Below are 19,715 nucleotides of genomic sequence, written 5' to 3'. Positions count from 1 at the left end.
ACACAAATCAACAGATTTATTCATTTAAAAAAATGTCATCTTGTCATGTTGTACTGTACTTAAAACTTGCACAATATTTTAATTGAAACATAGTCATTATTAATACATTCCTGGTGTTCATATTTAAAGCATGAATAGACAATATTTCACATACTCAACAATATTTTTTATTGTTTTAGTTTACCACAACGTAAGCACTTTTTTAGATTATATTTTTGACAGGAAATATAGGAGAGAAAGAGTAGTATGACATGCAACAAGGGTCCTTGGCTGGAACCAAACCAAGGAATCGATGTTATATGCTGTGCACCTTACCCTCTTAAACTTACATAGACAAAGAAACGCTTGGACGATGTTTTATATTAAAGCCAATTCTGAGCTTGTTCTTTCAGTCAATATTTTACATTATATATCATATGATTTTGAGGAATATGCACTTTCTTTCTGGTGCAGTGTAAAGTCACCATCATGCATTACCTTTGTGTGAGCATACCATATTTGACATTTTTTTTAAAAACGCCCAGTGAAAAAAACTTGTGTTTTGTTCAATAACTCCTTACTCATAGTCAACCAGGGAATTTTTGGTTTTTCAATGTGAAATGTTGTATTTAGGTGTTTTGGAGCTCCATGTGAAGTTTGGTGCAAATACACCTTTTCCTCAGCAAGTTACACCCAATTATTGGATTTTTTTTTAGTAAACAATGTGACAGTATATACATTTTGATGTTGTCTTCATATTTTGGTCAATATCACCTCTGAGAATAAATATATATACTTCTATATATATAAGTGTTATATATCATTGGAAAATAGACAACCTAATCTGTCGATATATGGAAGACTGCAGTTTACTTTAAAAAAAAAACATTTTTATTCCTTAATGCAAACACTAAAAACACAGGTGGTCTGCTGGTTCTCCACTGTTGAGTGGAGGAGGAGGAGGCACCAGAGGAAGAGGTGGAGTGGAAGTTGGGCCAAATGATGTAGCGGGGGTATGGAGGGTAGTGGGGCAGATGGGGCGGTCGCATCATCAAAGCTGAAAGCAAAAACAATTGGGTTTTTTTAATAAAGTGTAATTCTCATTCATTTCAATTCATAATTGTATTTTTATTATTTCTATTATTTCTAAAAGGCTTATATCAATTTTCAATAGAGTATTAGGCAACTTTGACATAGCTATTATAATCAATAATAATGTTCCACACCATCAGTTGCACAATAAGACCAGTCAATTGATACAACATAGCCTGCCTTACTCACTTATTGCCTTTGAAATATCATATTGGTCAGTGCTTTGTGCAGACCAGAATGTACTGAACATCAGTTGAGCGACTGAGAGAAGACTTTCAGTCACTGTACACACAGTGGGATGTTAATGCATTTGACCCATAGACTGTATATAAAGATAGACGACATGACAGTTCCCCAAAAGTGAAGCCAAAAAATCTCGATCGCCCCCTGATAGCTGGCTGCAGTGTAGGTCAGAAACCCCACCCCCTCCGTGTTAGCAGATTGGAACATGGTCCAAACTAATAACTCAAAGTACACATCAAATAAATTTTTCCCAAAGATGGTTTCTGTCATTTTAGGTAGTTCTTATCACACTGACCTATGTTCAAGTGTTCATTTTTCTGATAAGTTTGTTTTTAATTAGTTATTTGATGTTATAGAAACAGGGTTTCGTGTCATGATTGACAGCTGAGCTCTACTCGCAATTGAGTTGGCTGGGTGTATGGGTGGGACCTCAAGCCTGTGGCTCAAACTCCGATCACTACTGCGTAGCCTCTGGCTCCAAATTACGTCACAAGTTGGCAATTTGGCAGCTCTTTTATACAGGATATTTTGGCTTCATTTTTGTACAGTGGGAGGAAGTGAAGACGCGTTGTCCATCCATAAATACAGTCTATGATCTGACCTGAACAATGATATTTTTGTGGAGGCTTGATGCATTTAGACCTTTGTGCGCTGATTGTATTGTATGTGCTTTTACAATATGTAATTTGCATTTTGTGTGTGTGTGTTTATCAGGTGGGTGATGACTGGTACTTGGAGGGTTGTGAGCAGAAGTGTGTGTGTCACAGTGGAGGTTTGATCCAGTGTCACAACAGCAGCTGTAAACCAACCACTGAGAGCTGCCAGCTACAAGATGGAGAATATGAATGTCACCCTCTGGGTATGTTAAGCACACATCTACACACACCTACATACATATACACACACACACACGCACACACACAGCTAACACAGTCTTAAACATGATATTCAAGCAATATAAATAAAAATAACACACAGAGGGTTCTCCTCCACAAAGGAAGAAAAAACTGTTTATTTATGTGTGTCTGTATGTATCGGTGTTTGTGTTTCTATATGTGTGTGTGAGACAGAGGTAGAGTTGAATTGTGAATTAAATATTAGGATTTGAAAATTTCTCCCATTATAAAATCTTTCTGAAAAAAGCTTAATATTTTAAAAATTATAAAAGGTAGTAAATATCTGAATCATAGCACACATGTCCTTAAAGTGTGGAAGCGTATATGGGACTATATTCAAATGATGATGTAAACTTGAAAATGAAAACGTAATTCCACAATAGCATTATAATTTTACACATGTGCATGTGTTATTTGAGTAGAAATGAAAATGAAAATGCAATAATCCAATTTTTATTTTAAAATTTTTTAAAATTTCCTGCAAAACCTGGAATATTTTGGAAAGTATGAAAGGTATGACTGAGAAAAGTAACAGCAATAATGTCCTAATTGTAGGGGTGTAACGGTTCGGTACGTACCTCAGTTTTAGGGTCACGGTTCGGTATGTTTTCGGTACAGCAGGGAAAACAATTTTTTTTTTAAATTTATTTTGAAAAATGTAAACATTCAACAGTGGCTCATTGGCCGTGATTCTTACTGTAACAGTTCATGTACTTAAATACTGTCATATTGTCAATAAGAAAAAATAGCCACTTCAGTTATGTTCCGGGGGTACATCCCATGTAGAGGTTTGTTCTCCCATGATCGTCCCTCCTCCAGCACCTCTTCCTCTGTTTCCCATTGCCTGAGACATCCACTGAGCACGTCATCTGTTGGGGCCTTATCTTTGATATACTTGTGGATCTTGGATGTTTCATCCTGGATAATGGCTCTCACACTCACTAGTCCACGGCCGCCTTCCTTACGGCTAGCGTACAGTCTCAGGGTGCTGGATTTGGGATTGCACCGCGTAGCTGTTTATTGCCTGCGACTTGTTCTTGCCATTGAGCTGACTTCTTAGGACTTGCCTTACTCGTTGGAGGTATTTGGCAGTTGCTGTTTTCCTTGTTACCTCTTCGAGGTTGCCATTTGCCTGTGGTATTCCAAGGTACTTGTAACCATCCTCAAGTGTCAGCTATTGTTCCTTCTGGGAGTGAGACCCCTTCTGTGTGGACTATCTTCCCTCTCATTGTCACCATTTGATTACACTTCTCAAGCCCGAATGACATCCCAATGTCACTGTTGTAGATCCTGGTGGTGTGAATCAGTGAGTCAATGTCCTGCTCACTCTTAGCGTATAGCTTGATGTCATCCCTGTAGAGGAGGTGACTGATGGTGGCCCCATTCCTGAGTCAGTATCCATAGCCAGTCTTGTTGATTATTTGGCTGAGGGGGTTCAGACCTATGCAGAACAGCAGTGGGGACAGAGCATCTCCTTGGTATATGCCACATTTGAAGGGCACTTGTGCAAGTGGCTTGCCATTGGCCTCAAGGGTGGTTTTCCACAGCCTCATTGAGTTTGCAATGAAGTCTATGTCCTGTTGATGTTGTACATCTCCAAGCATTCAGTGATCCATGTGTGTGGTATTGAGTCATATTCTTTTTTGTAATCAATACAGGCAGTACACAGGTTGGTGTGTCAGGTTCTGCAGTCTTGGGTGACTGTTCTGTCAACCAGGAGTTGGTGTTTGGCTCCTCTGGTTTCTTTGCCGATGCCCTTCTGTGCTTTATCTTAGTCGCGATGATGCCTGACATGAGCTTCCATGTTGTGGAGAGACAGGTTATTGGCCGATAGTTGGATGCGACTGTACCCTTTGAGGGATCCTTCAGGATCAGGATTGTACGCCCAGCAGCTGGTTCATTTGTGCTGCTAGGCGCTCGAGGAGTGCAGTGAGCTTCTTTAGCCAGTAGGTGTGGATCCTGTCAGGGCCCGGTGCTGTCCAGTTTTTCATACCTGAGACTCTTTCTTGGATGTCTGCAACTGTGATGGTAACTGGATTCTGTTCAGGGAGGTTGCTGTGGTCCTCTCTCAGAGCCACCAGCCACTGTGCATTGCTGTTGTGTGATGCCTCCCTCTCCCATATACTTTTCCAGTACTGTTCAGTTTCCAGCCTTGGTGGGTCTGCTCTGCTGTTATTACCAAGTATCATTGAGCATACACTTTCTCAGGTTGAGTTGCGAACAGCCGGTTTATTCTTCTGGCTTCATTATCTCTCGTGTACCTCTTTAGGCGGCTGGCCAAGGCTTGGAGACAATGGAACAATTCAAAAACTGTCAGTCCTGTTGCTTAAAGGTCCAGTGTATAGGATTTAATGGCATCTAATGGTGAAATTGCAGTTTGCAACCATTTGAAAACCGCTCGCATCACCCTCCCCTCCCAAACTTAGAAGAGCCAGTTTTTGGTTTGTCCATTCTGGGCTATTGTAGAAACATGGCGGTGCAACATGGCAACCTCCATGGAAGGGGACCAGCTCCTTATGTAGATAAAACTGGCTTATTTAAAAAAAAAAAAAAAAAAGGTACGTATGTTACCCACATACAGGACCTTTAAATAACACCATGAGCAGAAACAAGACAAATTTGCCTACTAATTGATGTGGAAGTCGTTTATCAGAAGTTTACACAAATGTTGAAAAGCAGAAGAGGATCAGTGGGTGAAATCACAGGTCATGTGACACTAAGCAGCGCAATACACACCCATTATAAACTTGGAAAAAAGGACTGAACTAAAAGCATAACAAATTGCGATATGCAAAAACTGTAAAATATATCAAAAAAGCTAAATACAAGTTTACAAGTCTTCTGACCTATTTAGAGTTTAAATGATGTATATAGCAAGTATGCAGAACTAGTAGCATTTCAAAGTGGAGTAGGTTGGATTAGGATGTATAGATTGCTCCCAATTTAATTACATTGTAAAGAAAGTTGAACAAAGCTTAATATTTTAAAACAAAAATATAAAAAAAAGGTAGAAAAAAGTTGAATACAAGCATAAGTGTCCTTAAAGTATGGAAGTGTACTGTACAAAAACAACTTTTATGAACCAAAAGACCATGGTGACCTCTAAATATAAATGCAATAGACTTGGGGCGCTGTTTTACTTATTGCATTTAAATATTTACCACTGTATAGCAGGTTAAGTCTTTGAAAATGAGATGTCAAACGCAGTTTTCATTTTCAAATTGTTAGAAAAGTTCAGTTTCATGACGACTTAAATATTGCTTGCATAAATGAAAAAAAAAAAAAAAAAAAATCAGGTTACATTGGTTATTTCATTTTCAAATTTGAATTAACATTTGAATATTGTTCACTGTACAGTGGCTTACCACTTTGAAAATGAAATGTCAAACAGCTTTTCCATTTTAAGTCAGAACACCCACCCCACACAAGTATGTAAAAATTGGATTATTGTATTCTCATTTTTACTTAAACATGTAAAATTATGCTATTGTGGAATTATATTTTCATTTGAATATAGTCCAGTATATGCTTCCATATTAAAGAGCTAAACATTGATATTTGATTGGTTTCTGCAGCTTAAAGTATGCAGAAGTAGTAGTCAAGCAAAAAATGTACAGTAGAAGTAGTATAAAAGATTAAAACAACAATAGTGTGAATGCTGCTTAATCAGCATTCTCACTAAAATCAGATACGTCAGCAAACCCCAACAGTTCAAACTCCACACAGTTCAGCTAAATTCTTAACTCTCGTTCAGGAAATGGTATCTGCTCAGTATCGGGTGATCCACACTACACCACCTTTGATAAACACACCCACCATTATATGGGAGCCTGCTCCTATACCCTGACCAAATCCTGCATCGTCTCCTCCGGCTTGACGAACTTCACTGTGGACACCCAGAATGAGCAGAGAGGAAGTAATAAGAAGGTTTCCTACGTCAGGGCTGTGGTGATCAATGTGAATGGTGTGACGGTCATCCTCGGCAAGGGCCACAAAGTCCAGGTATGTTACCTGACCGGTTTGTTCTTGCACAGCAACTGATACAGATTTAGTTCTGCTTGCTAGATTAGTAATCTCTACGGTCTCCATCACTGCCTGTGTGTACTACCAGGTTGAAAAGGCCTTTTTCCACAGCAGACCATTTTTACTTGTCAAACAGGTGTAACTAATGGCATTATTAATTGCTGAATTACATTCCTAGAACTGAATCATTATGTTCTAGTTTGTCAAGCAGGGTAGCAGGGAAAGGACCCAAGGCGCAGGGAAGCAGGCTCGAACAAAAGAAACAAAATCCAACTGTGGACAGGCAAAATCCAAAAATCCAGGCAGGACAGGCAAGGTACAGGGACGCACTGAATCCACAGACCGGCAAACCAGGACACTTGGGTACAATAACTAATTGACACTAAACAAAGGAAAAAACTCTTGACTAAATACACTTAGGTAGGGGAGACAACGAGACACAGGTGCGACTAATTAGGGCGGGGCAAACAATCAAAACTGGAGGGAAAAGCAACCAAAGACAGGAAGTAAACCAAGACACACGCCGAGAGGAGAACACTTCAAAATAAAACAGGAAATAACAGGACAAAAACCCAAAACCATGACACATCATTAATATTTTTAGTTACACCTGTGCTTTTCCTGCTGTGTCAGAATAGTCAACATATCTGCTGTGAAGAAGGTTTATTAATCTCATTCATTTGGGAAAAATAGACATGACAGGAGAAGTTTGGTAACCACTGGTTTAAATTAATGCCTCCACATACAGTATTTCCTGTCTTCTTTACACTCCCTGTCCATCATCAGAATAAATATCTCTCTGTTCTTCAGGTCAATGGGACAGTGGTTGTACCACCTGTCACCTCCATCAGTGGAGTTAAGATCTACTTGAGCGGAAAGTTTGTTGTCCTGGAAACATCCTTCGGCCTGAGGGTACGTTTCGATGGTAACCACCATGCTGACGTCACTGTGCCAACCTCCTACAATGGCCTGCTCTGTGGCATGTGTGGTAAGAACCAGTATGATTTATTAATTCCGATTTCAGCAGGGAAATGGAAAGAGTATTAGAATATTATAAGTATAAGTAAGTATAAGTGAATTAAGTAAAATAACTATTACTTTAAAGAAACTTTACTCAAGTAAAAGTACTTGTGCAATCAACTGATTATCATTATAAATATATAATCACCTTCCTCTGTATAGCCTTACTAGAATTAACCAGAAAAGAGGACAAAACAAAAAATTAAACAAAAATGGCTGACAATAAACAAAAAGTTTATGGACACCGCAAAGGGTGTAATAAGCATTATTAAGCCACATCAATTTAATAGTCTGACACTTCTTATAGAATCAACAGTAGAGTTAAATCATTAAATCAGTGATTAATTAAGGTACATGTAACCTTTTTTAACTATGCAAAGGTACAATAATGCTAACCATATCATATTTCGTGCCCTGGTCATAGAATAACCTTCAGAACACACTATAACTTAATGATTTTGTCTCCCTGGGAGAGTCTTGGACTTTTAAACTTTTGTAACCTTGTAATGGTGTGCTATCTTGGCCAGGTCTCCCTCGAAAACGAGATTTTAATCTCAAGGGACTTCCTAATTAAATATAAAATATAATAATAATAATAATAAAAAAAAATAATAATAATAAAAAATAACCGTAACCCCTAATGATGTCATCCTTAATTTAATTGCACTGTTATGCATTTATGTACTGTTCACTAACTGCAAGCCCCAGTCCAGGTGCAACCGCACTCCCCATACTCCCCCTGATACGTGGCCAGTGAACGTAAACATGTAACATGTATGTTTTCTAGAGTGTCAGCTGAGTGCAGACTGTCTCCTCTCTGGACATGGAGCTCTCTGGAGCTTTGCCCTCCTGCGGCTGCAAACACGCCAACAGCTTCTTCTCTGCTGCAGCGCTGATTTGGCTCCTTTCTTTTGTTCTATTCTCACACGGGTTATCAGGACTTTTTTTATGTGACTTTTGTTTTTACTCTGTAACAGATGCAATTTGAAATGTAACAAAGTACAATACTTCTTTTTGAAAATTTTGTCGATTTCTTCATGAAACTTCCACTTTGTTTGCCTCACTGTACAATAGTTCTCCAACCCAAAACTACCAGCTATCTCAAAGGCAACCCTGAATGTCTTTTTCAGCATGTTGACTAATCACTCTGTGGTGAGTCTTAACTTTTGTTGCCTCGGCAGGAAATTTCAATGGAAACCCCAAAGATGACAACTTGAAACCAGACAATACACCAGCTGCTAACACCAATGAACTGGGGGGCAGCTGGCAGGTTCCTGACCCACGGCCAGAGTGAGTCACATCACAGAATACATAAACACGGAACTGCACTCGCCGATAAAAATCAGACATAGACAACTCATGTACTGGTAAATAGTGGCTTTCTTTACTTCAATGGCAAAGGGAACCAGGCCTTAATTTGTAACACCCTTATATTAGAGACAAACTCAACATTTCCTCCATATTTACCTGTTGATAAATTCAGGATAATGTCCATTTCTACAGCACTAATTCAACAGTACAACAGAGTCATGTCATACTCACCACTCTGCTGCTCTCACTTAATCTTCTTAACAGAGATACCATATTCTTTATTCACTAATTATTTCCAATTGCCTTTACTTTGCGGTTTTTGGATCGCTGTTATTATTATTATTGCTATTGATATAATAAAACCCTACCAGGAAAGGCAGGGCTCATTGAGATTTTTAATGACTCAAGACTTTTAATGTGAAACACCAGGAAGTGTTTTATTGACAGTAGTTTAACAGGGATCCAGAAACTAAAATAATTAGTTATCAAAAAAGTATTTCTGTTAGAGAATAGAAACTCAATAGAAGAGCAGCAGGCTTTTAATGAAAATGTCCACAGCAAGTATTGAGTTTCATTGACAGTGATCTAAACAACAACAAAGTGAAAGCAACTGTGAATCGCTAGTGAATGAAAACAGCATTTCTGTTAGAGAAGAGAAACTGAGAGCAGAATTGTACGTTATGCAAAATTCAACATGTGAGACATTGTATAGAGGTACTGTTATCCACCCCTCCATGTTTTTTAGCAGACTTTTATTTGTTTATGTTGGCCCCGCCTTTCGGGATATTTGAGATTTGGCCATTATTCAAGGTCACCAAAAATAATTTATCCTCATGGAACCTAAAATATCTGCAGCAAATTGTATAGTTCCTGATGTGTTTTGAGATATAGTATGATGCTCTAGACTAAAGTGTTGAGTAGGCAGACTGACAAACATCTATGTATACATACACATGCATATGCTTAAGCACACAACAAAAATCATCACTTATATCCTCCACCTCTTCTCCAGCTGTATCAACGGCGGAGGACAGGAAGACTGTGATAAAGAGGTGGAGGAGGAGGCCAAGAAGCCCACCAGCTGCGGCATGATCACTGATCCCAATGGTATGACACACACACACACACGCACGTACACAGTGCATCATGTTGAGAACACCACTCTCCATACCTGCCACCTACATATCCTGATATATTGGCCTGGTATTCCATTTATCATTATCACTGTCATCAGAATCACAATCACAAACAGGCTACTATGCCGAAGCAATTTACAGATAACATCAGTGGGAAATAAATGAAAAGATCCATCCATCCATCCATTTTCTACCGCTTGGTCCCCGTTAGGGGGTCGCGGGTGACTGGAGCCTATCCCAGTGACTTCGGGCCTTAGGCAGGGCACACCCTGGACAGTGGCCAACTCGTCGCAGGGCGAACACAGACACAGACAAGGACAGACAACCATTCACTCACACATTCATTCAATACGGGCAATTTAGAGTTATCAATTAACCTACACATGCATGTCTTTGGACGGTGGGAGGAAGCCGGAGAACCCGGAGAGAACCCACGGTAACACGGGGAGGACATGCAGACTCCACCCAGAGAGATTGTGTGATGTTGGTCCGGTCCGGGAAGCGAACCCACGAACCCATGATCTCCTTATTGGGAGGCAGGAGCTGTAGCCGCTCTGCCACCGTGCACCCCTAAATGAAAAGATGCCATTCAATATTTCAGTGTTTATTGGTAAATTCTGAAAAGTGCTAAAGTAATGGATCCCAGTCTGGCAGGTTCTGAAAGATGTTCTAACAGGATCAAGCAACAAAATAAGCACTGGCAGCAGCAATCTACATCTTTATCTAATGTTCTTTGTGTGTCCATGTAACAGGCAAACATACAGCACTTTCAGGTTTGATTATTATTAGGTTTGTAATCTTCATTTCAGTCAGCCAGTTCATGTGGGATGGATTATTGTGTGAATACAGAATATTTACAGCATTGATATTTGGCATCTAGTGCTTTGACCTTGTCACTCCCCACAAGGAAGCACCAAGCTCAGCACAGCAGGGAGTGGGGAGTGACAATTTCCCCCATAGGGGGAATGTAGACTCAGCTTACATATGGATACTGGGGTGGAGGTAGGGCCTAGGGAATGGTGATTACTATAACACATCAGTTATTAAAAACATAGTGGTAACCAAACATGGTTTTAACTGAAGTAGACCCCTTGAGCCTGATCTTACCCTTTAAGGTTTCATAAATTACTGTCACATATTTATCATAGTTTGTAGGACCACAAAAAGGCTTAGGTTAGTCCTTGATACTAAATGTAAGTCAGAGTAATAGTAGCCTGATACCATTGTGAAAGTGATCATTGAGTAAAATGAGTTTGTCTGGCATTCTCCTCCACCACATCTCTGTGTCTTTGATCTTGACCTCAGGTATCTTTAAGCCCTGTCACTCTGTCGTGCCCCCTGAGCCATACTTTGGAAACTGTGTTTACGACATGTGTGCCACTGGAGGTCAGACTGTGGCTCTGTGCCAGGCCATGCAGAGCTATGCTGACATGTGTGCCGCTGCAGGAGTCCCCATCCCATGGAGAAACAATACCTTCTGTCGTAAGTCTCTGTGTGTGTTGTGTGTGTGTGTAAAATAAAGAGGACCTTTAGCAATACGTCATGCCATTATTACTCAGTTTATTACTAAAACCATAGTTACAGTATTTGATTGTTTTCCTGACAAACCAGAACTATCACCAAAGGTCAAAAGATATAGGGTGTGATGTGCTGTTTAGATGGGGCTTAGCTCTGCCCAGTCTGGAAGAATTTACTTTTTAGGTGTGTGTTGATCATTAACGTTAGAGAGTTGACCTGGAAGTATCTTAGTGTTAGTGGCAGCCATCATAAGGTGTGGTGGAATTCTTTACATTTTAAAGCCAGATTTTGTAACTTTTGAAAGACGAAGTAACAAAATGTTCCTGTTACAAATGAAAAACCGAATTAATAAGCAAAACACATCTTGACCTAATTGCTCTGGTACCAGTAGCTTATGGAGGCTAATGTTAGTTCCTGTATTTACCACGTGTTGTCACAGTGGCTGCTGTTCAACAAAAGTTAAATAGGGTTGATTTAAGAAAATAAACTTCTTCCCCCTTAGCTAAGGAAACACAGGACTCTGTATTATGAAAGGGAAGGAAACATTTCTGATCCAGAAGTCCTTGCTCAAGCAATAGAAAACTCAAAGTTCAGACCCTCTGAGCTGACTGATTTCAGTTCAGTGAATTTTAACAGCAAGACTTAAGTTTGACATGTGCTAAATATAGATATCTTGCAGCTAAGTATGTGGTATTTAGTATTTGGACACAATGACACGTGATTTATCAGTAATGAAATGCTTGCCACCATTTAGAGTTGCCAGTGTGAGGAAAATATCAATTGCAGCTTTACATTGGAAGAAAAAAACAATATAAATACGTCCTTCCTTTTTGTTTAGAGATTGATGAAAGCTGTAATATTTATTTTACAAAACATGCTGCAAACCACCCTTTTCCAAATGTCATCTTCCCTCCAGCTATGAAGTGCCCCCCAGGTAGTCATTACAACCCGTGCAGCCCCGCCTGCCCCCAGCCCAGCTGTCAGGACCCTGCAGGTCCCGGTGGCTCTTGCAATCAGCCATGTGTAGAAGGATGCATCTGTAACCCCGGCCTCATCCTCAGTGGAGACAAATGTGTCCCACTCAGTAAGTGTGGATGTACTGATGGAGATGGAAAGTACAGGCCGGTAAGTGTGCTCAGTGGAACAGTCAAGGGGAATATTTTCCTGGCATTTTTTTGCAATATGTTTGAACATGCATTAAACTTATTACGCATTATTTGTGTGTGTGTGTGTGTGTGTGTGTGTGTGTGTGTGTGTGTAGGTGGGAGACACTTGGTTCACAGAGATGGACTGCTCAGAGCGCTGTAAGTGTAACAGCAACCACAATATCACCTGCGAGCCCTGGCAGTGCAGCCCTGCACAGGAGTGTAAAGTTGTAGAAGGAGTACTGGACTGCCACTCTACAGGTAAACTTAACAACAGACTGGATGACCAAAAATATATCCAGATTGAAGAATAATTCCAGTTTGTTGTAATTTGTCTTATTTTTGTTCATCATTTCACTTTGAGCCAATCATTAATTAAATCATTAAATGTATTTTTCATATTTCACTGAGCCTCATTTCCCTCCTCAGGTAAAGGAGTATGTCACGTGGCTGGAGATCCTCACTACTACACCTTTGATGGTGTGATGCACACATTCATGGGCACCTGCACTTACATTCTGGTGGAGGTATGAGATGAATTTGACCTGTATTTCACATTTCTCTTTCAACTTGATACACATCTGTCATGTTTGGCCACTGACTGCTTTGCTTGCCATGCAGTGTGTCTGTTGTAAATCATTTTTAAACTATAGGAAACATAAATAATAAAACCATATATGCATCCTTCAAATTCTTTTTCTGAATCCTTTAGGTGTGTAACACCACCAAGGTAACTCCCTTTAAGATAGTGGCTAAAAATGAGGAGCGTGGTCAACCAGAGGCCTCCTATGTTCGCTCTGTCAAAGTCTACCTGCCTCATGACACTGTGGTTGAACTGCAAAAGAGCCGCAGAGTTCTGGTAAGGAATGTTTGTCCAGATGTAATGGATATTGGGTCATAACCGCAGAAAACAGTAATGGGATACAGCATAGTGAAATGATCAGCGGCAGTGTTCTCTTCTTCTTGTCTTAGGTGAATGGACGGCGGGTGCGAACCCCAGTTTCCATTGACTTGGCCGGAGCCAAGGTGATAGCCAGTGGATCCTACAGTCTGCTGGACACAAACTTTGGTCTGCAGGTGAAATTTGACGGAGTCCATCACCTGGAGATCACTGTTCCTGGAGAATACTTCAACAAGGTATGAAGACATAAGACCATTCCCATTGTCCCCCCACCAAATCTCAGTGTCAGGTCAGACAGTCAAAGACAAAAGGTTTCACCATTCATATCATTCTAACTGTAGTTGCTTGTTATTTTTTACTGGACTATGAATGCAACAAGATGCAACCTTGTCAAGGTCCCTCAGTGTATGAAACACTGTGATAACCCAATACCACCTCCCTTTTCTCCAGCTGTGTGGCATGTGTGGAAACTACAACCAAAACTCCACTGATGACAACCTGATGCCCAACAAGAAACCAGCCAAGGATGTGATAGAACTGGGTAACAGCTGGAAGTCAGATGAAGACAGTGATCTTGGGTCAGTGGGTTACAGCCAATACATATGGTTTACTATGATAATCTGGATAGTCTGAGGGCTATCTCATAAAACTCAGTCTTGAGTTTCTCAGATAACCATTTGCACATTTTGTGAGCAAATATAATGTACATTTTGAAATCAGTATAGTTTACAATTAATTCAATGAAAGTTTTTTATATACTTTACAAGGCCTCTGGCTTGATGACGATGACGCCGATAACATTCCAGCACTATATTTTGACTCAGTTGGTAGCATATTATCCTAATATATATATATATTGCAGCTAGTATGTAGTATATATATATATATATATATATATATATATATATATATATATATATATATATATATATATATATATATATATATATATATATATATATATATATATATATATATATATATATACATATATCATGGTCTTCATGTCAAGTCAAGTCCATTTTATTTATGTAGCCCAATATCACAAATCTGCCTCAGGGGGCTTTTTAATTTGTACAAAATACAACACCCTCTATCCTGGACAATCAGGATGACAAAAATATAGATAGAATGTAAACATATATTACTCAGTGAATGGAATTGTAAGTCCCATACTTAGGTCACATGGTGACACCAGAGCCAACTCCATTCACTAATGAAGACTGATAGATGCGGATGAATGCTCCAAAAAGCATGTAAGTGGACCTTGAGTTAAGATTACTTGGTCATAAATCTCTTCCCCTTTTTGGATGCAATTTGAACATTTACAGTTTTTGTGCTCCAAGTGGTAATATCAAAACTGTGGCACAATGAGGGGTTGAAAAACACAGCATGCTGTTGCTGAACGTAACATGTTTTGAGTGGGGGTGCGGTTGACCAAATGACCGACACCTCAACTATATTTCTGTATTAGATTCATTTATTGTATTATATATCAACAAAAACAGCAGCACCATATTAATGTCTGCCAAATAATATGACAAAATGGAAATGGCATTGTTAAAAAATGTACTTTACTGTTCTCATGATAGTGCAACGCTTCCAAAAGTTCTGTTATTGGTTGAAAACGACATTTGAACTTGAGTGTTTTGTTCATGTAGATCAATTCGTACAAAATTATACATGTCACTATACAAATTTTAAAGGAAACCATCAGGAAAGTTTGCACTGCTCACAATAATAATAATAATAATAAAATATTTTGTAGGGCTACAAATCTAGCCTACCTTAGCCACCCTCAGCACCCTTACTTCTTTTCCCCTACTGGCTAATGATACAACCTCATAATATCAGTAGTTTACTGTACATGGTTGGTTCATATAAGTTCATTATTTTAAATTAACCCCATCTTCTTTTGACTGTTAAAACCATCTTTACCAATAAAGCTGTATCAACAACCGTTTTTGGCACTGCCACCCTCAAAGTAGATTCTCAACAGTTTACAGTTTTGTAAACTCACATTTATCTATACTGAGTTCACTTTTCCGAATCTTTCAGACAGTTCTCTATACCGACAGGCAGCACAACAGTTAGTCTCACATCCAAAATGCACTAATGGAACCAAAAAACTTTATACACACCTCAGATTCAACTCTTATACCCGAACACTGACAACATTTGTCTGCCAACAGTGACACTCATTATATGACCATAAAAATCACTAACAACAAGTAGCATTATGTATCACGTTTTACTTTGAAGTACCTTTTATTCATTTATTATAAAGAATATTTATCAAGATTCCATTACAACAAAAAGAAGGGCACTTCTTTATTGCATGGATTTTGCTACCTTACAGTATATGTCACAGAAATGACCAGAAATGCTGGAATATGCTTTAATAGGTTTTATTTTGCTCTGTTTCCAATCACATTTCTTCCTTGCCAGCGTGTTTTGGCTAAGTTGAAACTAGCCTCATCCACAAAGATGAATATGTTGGGTGTTGGCCTGGCTTCAAGCTCCACAACTCTCTAAAATAAATCCACAAGGAAACATGGAGAGTTACACCATTACAGTAACTCTTATACCTAACCAAACCAATCAAACTCAAAACCAGTACTGTACTGTGTCATCCTACTTAGACGTCTTGGTATCTGAGCTCTGATCACATGATCAGAGTTCCTTTCAAAGGGGACAGTGTACAATTGCTTCATACTGATTTGATGCTTTTTCAGTAATCTAGCAATAGTTGTAATGCCTACACATTCAACATTTCCAAATGTTGTGTTGTCTGCCAACACTCTGTCCTGAATTTCTCTGAGTTTTATAGCATTGTTGGTTATGCCCATAGCATGGCTGTGGCTCAGGTGGTTGAGCGGGTTGTCTACTGATCATAGGGTTGGGGGTCCATTATCATATCAAAGAGAATCATTACTTTTCAAGTCTAAGATGGTGTCGCAATAAATCAAACAGAACATCAGTAAAATATTCTATGTGATCACAGGCAGATGGAGTCTTAAAAATTGTCATCTGAATAGCATGAGCTAATACGTCTGCTAAGTCACTCAGAAACGACATTGCAACATCCCAGAGCCTAACTTAACCATTCATCTAAACATTCTCCCCTCTAGCTGTCAGCCAGACACTCGTCCAGATGTCCACCCCAACTGCACCACAGAAGAAGAGAAGCTGTACGAGGCTCAGTGTGCCGAGGTCATCCTATCCGACCGCTTCAAACCCTGCCACTCTCTGGTGCCCCCAGAGGCTTTCCTGGGTAACTGCATCTATGACATGTGTGAGTATGATGGCATGCAGGCGACACTCTGTGACAACGTTGAGGCGTACGCTCAGGCGTGCCAGAGTGCTGGAGTCACCATCAGCTGGAGGAACAACACCTTCTGTCGTAAGTTACAGTAACACTGATCAACAGTTTAAATAAAGAAAAGATTTTAGTTTTACTCTTCTCATAGTTAATTCTCTTCCTTCCCTGCAGCCCTGCCCTGCCCTCCTAACAGCCACTACTCAGACTGCACCGCCCCCTGCCCCCCCACCTGCTCCGACCTCTTCCCCATTTTCTGCCACCTTCCTCCAACCACCTGTGTGGAGGGCTGCCAGTGTGACGCAGGCTACGTCCTCAGTGACAACAAGTGTGTTCCTCTGGACAAATGTGGCTGTCTGGACTCAGATGGAGAGTACCATGATGTGAGTGAAGCAGAGTCCATACTGCTGTTGGCTGATGGGCCTAAACCGGATGTGGTATCATAGTACATCCTGAATACTGAAATCAGAAACACATGCAGATTATAAGAATTAATGGTGCAGATGAACTTTTCTTAGTGTACAGTAGAGACCCAGACAAAGTTGGTGTCTACAGTGGTTTCCAGCCTGTGGTCAGGACCCACTGAGGTGTCTAAAGATAAATCTGAAGGTAAACAAAATAATTACAGGAATAAAGGAAGAAAGAAAAACACTTCTATATAATTTCCTAGGCTTTTCCCTAAAAATCAGAATCAGAAATACTTTATTGATCCCCGTAGGGAAACTCTTTACTCTGTTACAGTAGCTTGCCTTTACGTCAGTGCACACAGGAGAAAGTACTAGAAAACAATATGATACACTATAAAACACTATAAAACAGGTCAGAAAATAAATTAAGTATCAGGTCGGTATAAGTATAAGATAAACTAAGTGTTGAGTACCAAGTGGGTTTACCGGCTGATGATGAAAGTACAGTATAATAATACAATGTAACCAAATAAGTAATAAGTAATAGTAATAAGCGGAGGTGCATGAGGTATATAATATCAATAACAATAAATAAGAAAACCTAACATGGGAAAACTAATATTGCACAGGAGTAGTACACAGAATATTGCACAATTATTCAATTATGGCGGATATGTAATGATCAATGTCCAGTTTAGTGACCTAGGGTCATACAGACTAACCCTTGGAGGGTGGAGTTAAAGAATTTGATGGCCACAGGCAAGAATGACTTCCTGTGGCGCTCTGTGGTGCTTTTTGGTGGGATGAGTCTTCCGCTGAAGGCGCTCCTTTGCTTGACCAGTACGTCATGGAGCGGGTGGGAGACACTGTCCAAGATGGCGTGTAGTTTGGCCAGCATCCTCCTCTCTGACACCACCGCCAGAGAGTCCAGCTCCACCCCCACAATGTCACCGGCCGGATCAGTTTATTGAGTCTGTTTGCGTCCGCTACCCTTAACCTGCTGCCCCAGCATGCACCAGCATACAGGATAGCACTGGCCACCACAGACTCATAAAACATCTTCAGCATTGTCCGGCAGATGTTGAAGGACCTCAGCCTCCTCAGAAAATAGAGGCGGCTCTGGCCCTTCTTGTAAACAGCTTGAGTGTTCTTGGTCCAGTCCACTTTGTTATCCAAGTGTACTCCCAGGTACTTGTAGTCATCCACAATGTCCACACTGACCCCCTGGATGGAAACCGGGGTCACTGGTGTCTTGGCCCTCCGTAGATCCACAACCAGCTCCTTAGACTTTGTGGCATTGAGCTGCAGATGGTTCTGCTCACACCATGAAACAAAGTTACCCATCACAGCCCTGTACTCTGTCTCATCAGCTGATACATCACACCACGGCAGACTCATCAGAAAACTTCTGAAGGTGGCAGGACTCTGTGTGGTAGCTGAAGTCTGTGGTGTAGATGGTGAAGAGGAAGGGAGAGAGGACAGTCCCCTGAGGGGCCCCAGTGTTCCGACACACAGTGCTGCAGGCGCACGTGCTGTGGTCTGCCAGTCAGGTAGTCCACAATCCAGGACACAAGGGGGGCATCCACCTGCATTGCTGCCAGCTTTTCACCCAGTAGGGCAGGCCGGATGGTGTTGAAAGCACTGGAGAAGTCAAAAAGTCAAAAAACATGATCCTCACCGTGCTTGCCGGCCTGTCCAGGTGGGTGTGGATGCGGTTAAGCAGGAATATGATGGCGTCCTCAACTCCCAGCCGGGGCTGGTAGGCGAACTGAAGGGGGTCCAGGAGGGGTCTGACCATGGGCCGCAGCTGTTCCAGCACTAGTCTCTCCAGGGTCTTCATTATGTGGGAGGTCAGTGCCACCGGTCTGTAGTCCTTGGAGCCACTGGGATGCGGCGTCTTCGGCACAGGAACAAAGCAAGATGTCTTCCACAGAATGGGGACCCTTTGAAGACTCAGGCTCAGGTTGAAGACATGTTGAAGGACTCCACATAGCTGGGGGGCACAGGCTTTTAGCTCCCCGGGGCTAACGCCATCAGGGCCTGCAGCCTTGTTTGAGTGGAGCTTCATCAGCTGTCCTCTCACCTGGTCAGCAGTCAGGCACACAGCAGAAGTTACAGGTGGGTGAGGGGGGGAGTCGTCGGTCTGGAGAGGGCCATTAGCCTGATGGGGAGGGGGGAGCAGAGTACTCAGAGGAGCTTGAGGGCCGACAGCAGCTGAGTTAGAGGGGGGATGAGCAGGAGCCAGTGTGTCGAATCTGTTAAAGAACAGATTAAGTTCGTTGGCCCTGTCCAAGCTGCCTTCAACTCCTCTGCTGCCAGTCGATCTGAAGCCAGTGATGGTCTTCATGCCACTCCAGACCTCCCTCATGTTGTTCTGCTGGAGTTTCCGCTCCAGCTTCCTCCTGTACTTCTCCTTGGCTTCCCTGATTTTCACCTTCAGGTCAGCCTGGATAGCCCTCACCTCCTCCCTATTACCATCAGTAAAGGCCCTCCTCTTGGCATTCAGAATGTCCGTCAATGTCCTCTCCATGAGGCTCACAGAGTGCATCCCAGTTTGTCACCTCAAAGCTTTCCTGCAGTGTCTCATAGGCCTCCCCTGACCATCTCCTCTCTGTCCTTGTGGTCACAGGCTGCATTTTAACCAGAGGCACACAGCAGGGTTTGAGGTAAACCAGGTTGTGACCTGACCTACCCAGAGGGGGGAGGGGGGAAGAGCTGTATGCAT

At 41.1% G+C, this 19,715-nt stretch overlaps 1 protein-coding gene across 3 annotated transcripts in view; it reads left to right on the top strand.

The window, feature by feature from the left end:
* The window catches only part of zanl (zonadhesin, like), a 69,401-nt gene that overhangs the window by 38,024 nt on the left and 11,662 nt on the right, over window positions 1-19,715 (top strand). For all 3 annotated transcript variants that reach the window (XM_044184798.1, XM_044184797.1, XM_044184799.1), the window contains exons 27-40: window positions 2,029-2,173; window positions 5,965-6,212; window positions 7,044-7,221; window positions 8,435-8,543; window positions 9,577-9,671; window positions 11,006-11,182; window positions 12,135-12,343; window positions 12,480-12,624; window positions 12,793-12,890; window positions 13,076-13,222; window positions 13,336-13,500; window positions 13,715-13,842; window positions 16,396-16,667; window positions 16,758-16,966. In XM_044184798.1, coding sequence (XP_044040733.1) covers window positions 2,029-2,173; window positions 5,965-6,212; window positions 7,044-7,221; window positions 8,435-8,543; window positions 9,577-9,671; window positions 11,006-11,182; window positions 12,135-12,343; window positions 12,480-12,624; window positions 12,793-12,890; window positions 13,076-13,222; window positions 13,336-13,500; window positions 13,715-13,842; window positions 16,396-16,667; window positions 16,758-16,966 — 2,325 coding nt within the window. The remainder of the gene's footprint in view (window positions 1-2,028; window positions 2,174-5,964; window positions 6,213-7,043; window positions 7,222-8,434; window positions 8,544-9,576; window positions 9,672-11,005; window positions 11,183-12,134; window positions 12,344-12,479; window positions 12,625-12,792; window positions 12,891-13,075; window positions 13,223-13,335; window positions 13,501-13,714; window positions 13,843-16,395; window positions 16,668-16,757; window positions 16,967-19,715) is intronic.

Source organism: Siniperca chuatsi, linkage group LG22 (genome assembly GCF_020085105.1).
Source record: "Siniperca chuatsi isolate FFG_IHB_CAS linkage group LG22, ASM2008510v1, whole genome shotgun sequence".
In the NCBI taxonomy this organism is placed as follows: Eukaryota; Metazoa; Chordata; class Actinopteri; order Centrarchiformes; family Sinipercidae; genus Siniperca; species Siniperca chuatsi.
The sequence above is the reverse complement of the archived record's forward strand: the minus strand, read 5'-3'. Positions and strand labels throughout refer to the sequence as shown.